Source organism: Habropoda laboriosa, unplaced genomic scaffold (assembly GCF_001263275.1).
Source record: "Habropoda laboriosa isolate 0110345459 unplaced genomic scaffold, ASM126327v1 scaffold54, whole genome shotgun sequence".
Lineage (NCBI taxonomy): Eukaryota > Metazoa > Arthropoda > Insecta > Hymenoptera > Apidae > Habropoda > Habropoda laboriosa.
In genome coordinates, this window is record NW_017100156.1 from 167,712 (window position 1) to 169,499 (window position 1,788).

General features: G+C 30.0%; 1 protein-coding gene across 1 annotated transcript in view; it reads right to left on the reverse strand.

The window, feature by feature from the left end:
- Positions 1 to 198: 198 nt before the first annotated feature.
- LOC108576663 (histone H4 transcription factor) overlaps positions 199 to 1,788 on the reverse strand; it is a 2,340-nt gene continuing 750 nt past the window's right edge. Inside the window, exons 2-5 of the mRNA XM_017939707.1 lie at positions 1,302 to 1,638; positions 919 to 1,234; positions 500 to 797; positions 199 to 426 (exon numbers count right to left, since the gene is read on the reverse strand). Coding sequence (XP_017795196.1) covers positions 199 to 426; positions 500 to 797; positions 919 to 1,234; positions 1,302 to 1,638 — 1,179 coding nt within the window. The remainder of the gene's footprint in view (positions 427 to 499; positions 798 to 918; positions 1,235 to 1,301; positions 1,639 to 1,788) is intronic.

Sequence of the window (1,788 nt, forward strand, 5' to 3'; positions counted from 1 at the left end):
GAACTTAATATATAGATAGTTTAATTTATATCTAACCTAATCTTGAATTGTTACATTCCAAAATGAATAAGTTTTGTAAAGTATCTGTAAAGCATTCATTTATAAAAGGAGTGGACTAATGTACTAAAATATACAAATTATTAGCATTTTTTTCTTAAATAAAAAGTATATTTGGTTTCTATTGAACTTCATTTTTTTCTATGTTAATATTATTGGTGGTCCTTCAGAAGGTGGTAATTCCATAGTTTCCTGTGCTTCTACAGTTCTACTTCTAATTATATTTCCTTCAGCATCAGTTTCATCAATAGATATTAGAATGTTTGAAATAACGGGCATCGATTTTCTTTCATAACTTTTCTCTTCTGACTTCTTTTCTGTTTCTTTTTCTTCATCTTCTTCCCCTTGTTCATCTAAATCTTCAAGAATCTAATAAATAAATAATGTACTACATATTTAAAAATTGAACAAATATTATTGTCTAGCTAAATGAAGATATTACCTCAATTTGGGGCATACTAGAATTTTTATTTAATTTAATCTTAAATCTTCTATCCTGTATTTTTGGTTGATTTATAGAAGGATTGTTTTCTTCTTCAATGGCTTCATATCTAACCATTTGTAATCTATAGCAACCATCTTCATCATGAGTGTATTGGAATCTTGTATGACCACTAGGTAATTGCAATCTATGTGCCTCAATTAAATGCTTTGTCAACCTATAGCTTTTTCTATATTTTATTGGGCATTCATGGCAACAATACCATCGTACTTGCATACAGTGAACTCGTTCAATATGCCTTGAAATACAATTTCCTTGAATGTCTTTTTTGAAATAATGTAAGTTTAACATATAAAAATAATATAAGTTAATTTTCATTTCATTTTTTCATATTTAAATAAAAAACTTAATTCATGTACCTATCAAGAGTATATGCACCCTTGCATTTATATAGACATCCTTCAAAGTGACATGAAAAATTAGGTCCAATTGTGTGAACTGTCATGTGGGAATCTAGATCTTGTTGAGATTTGGCAGCATGACTGCAAAGCTGACAGGGAAAACTCCTGGTAGAAACATGTCGATATCTAACATGTTTAGCCAAACTAGCTGGTGATTCACAGCTCATATCACAAAGGCTACATTTATAGTTAAAAACGTGAAGTCTCACATGATCCCTCAAAATTCCTTCAGTGGGATAAAATTTATTGCAGTGAGAGCACTGGAATCCCTGAACTAATAACAATTAGACCAAGTTATTTGCATAGTTATAAATTAGTAGTACTTTTAAATTAAATTTTACCATCAATTGGAATCTGTCGTTTGCAGTGTACAAAAAATTTTGTATTAGAAGCAAAAGTAGCACCACAATCAGGACAACCAACAATTTTTTCTTTTGTGTGACGCCGTATGTGATCCCTTAATTTGTATAAATTAGGATATAAGCTGCTGCAACCCGTCCACTTGCATTCTAACCCTCCTTCAACTTTGTTACCCCTTGGGCCTTCCTCAATGTGAGCAGCTACATGATACAAATATAACTGATAATTCCTGAAACGTTTTAAACACTCTTCCCAACGACAAAGAAGAGGTGCTGGAAGGTCTACAACATTTTTCCATTCAGAATCTCTATGACATTTCTGAAAAAAGAATAACAATAAATTCTATTAAATTTTCAATTAGTCTCTTTTTATTTTACTATACACTCTCTACATCAAAAAAGGTATACATATATGATTAACATAAAAATTAGTTGCAAAATAAATTTGAATTTAATACTGAAAATATTA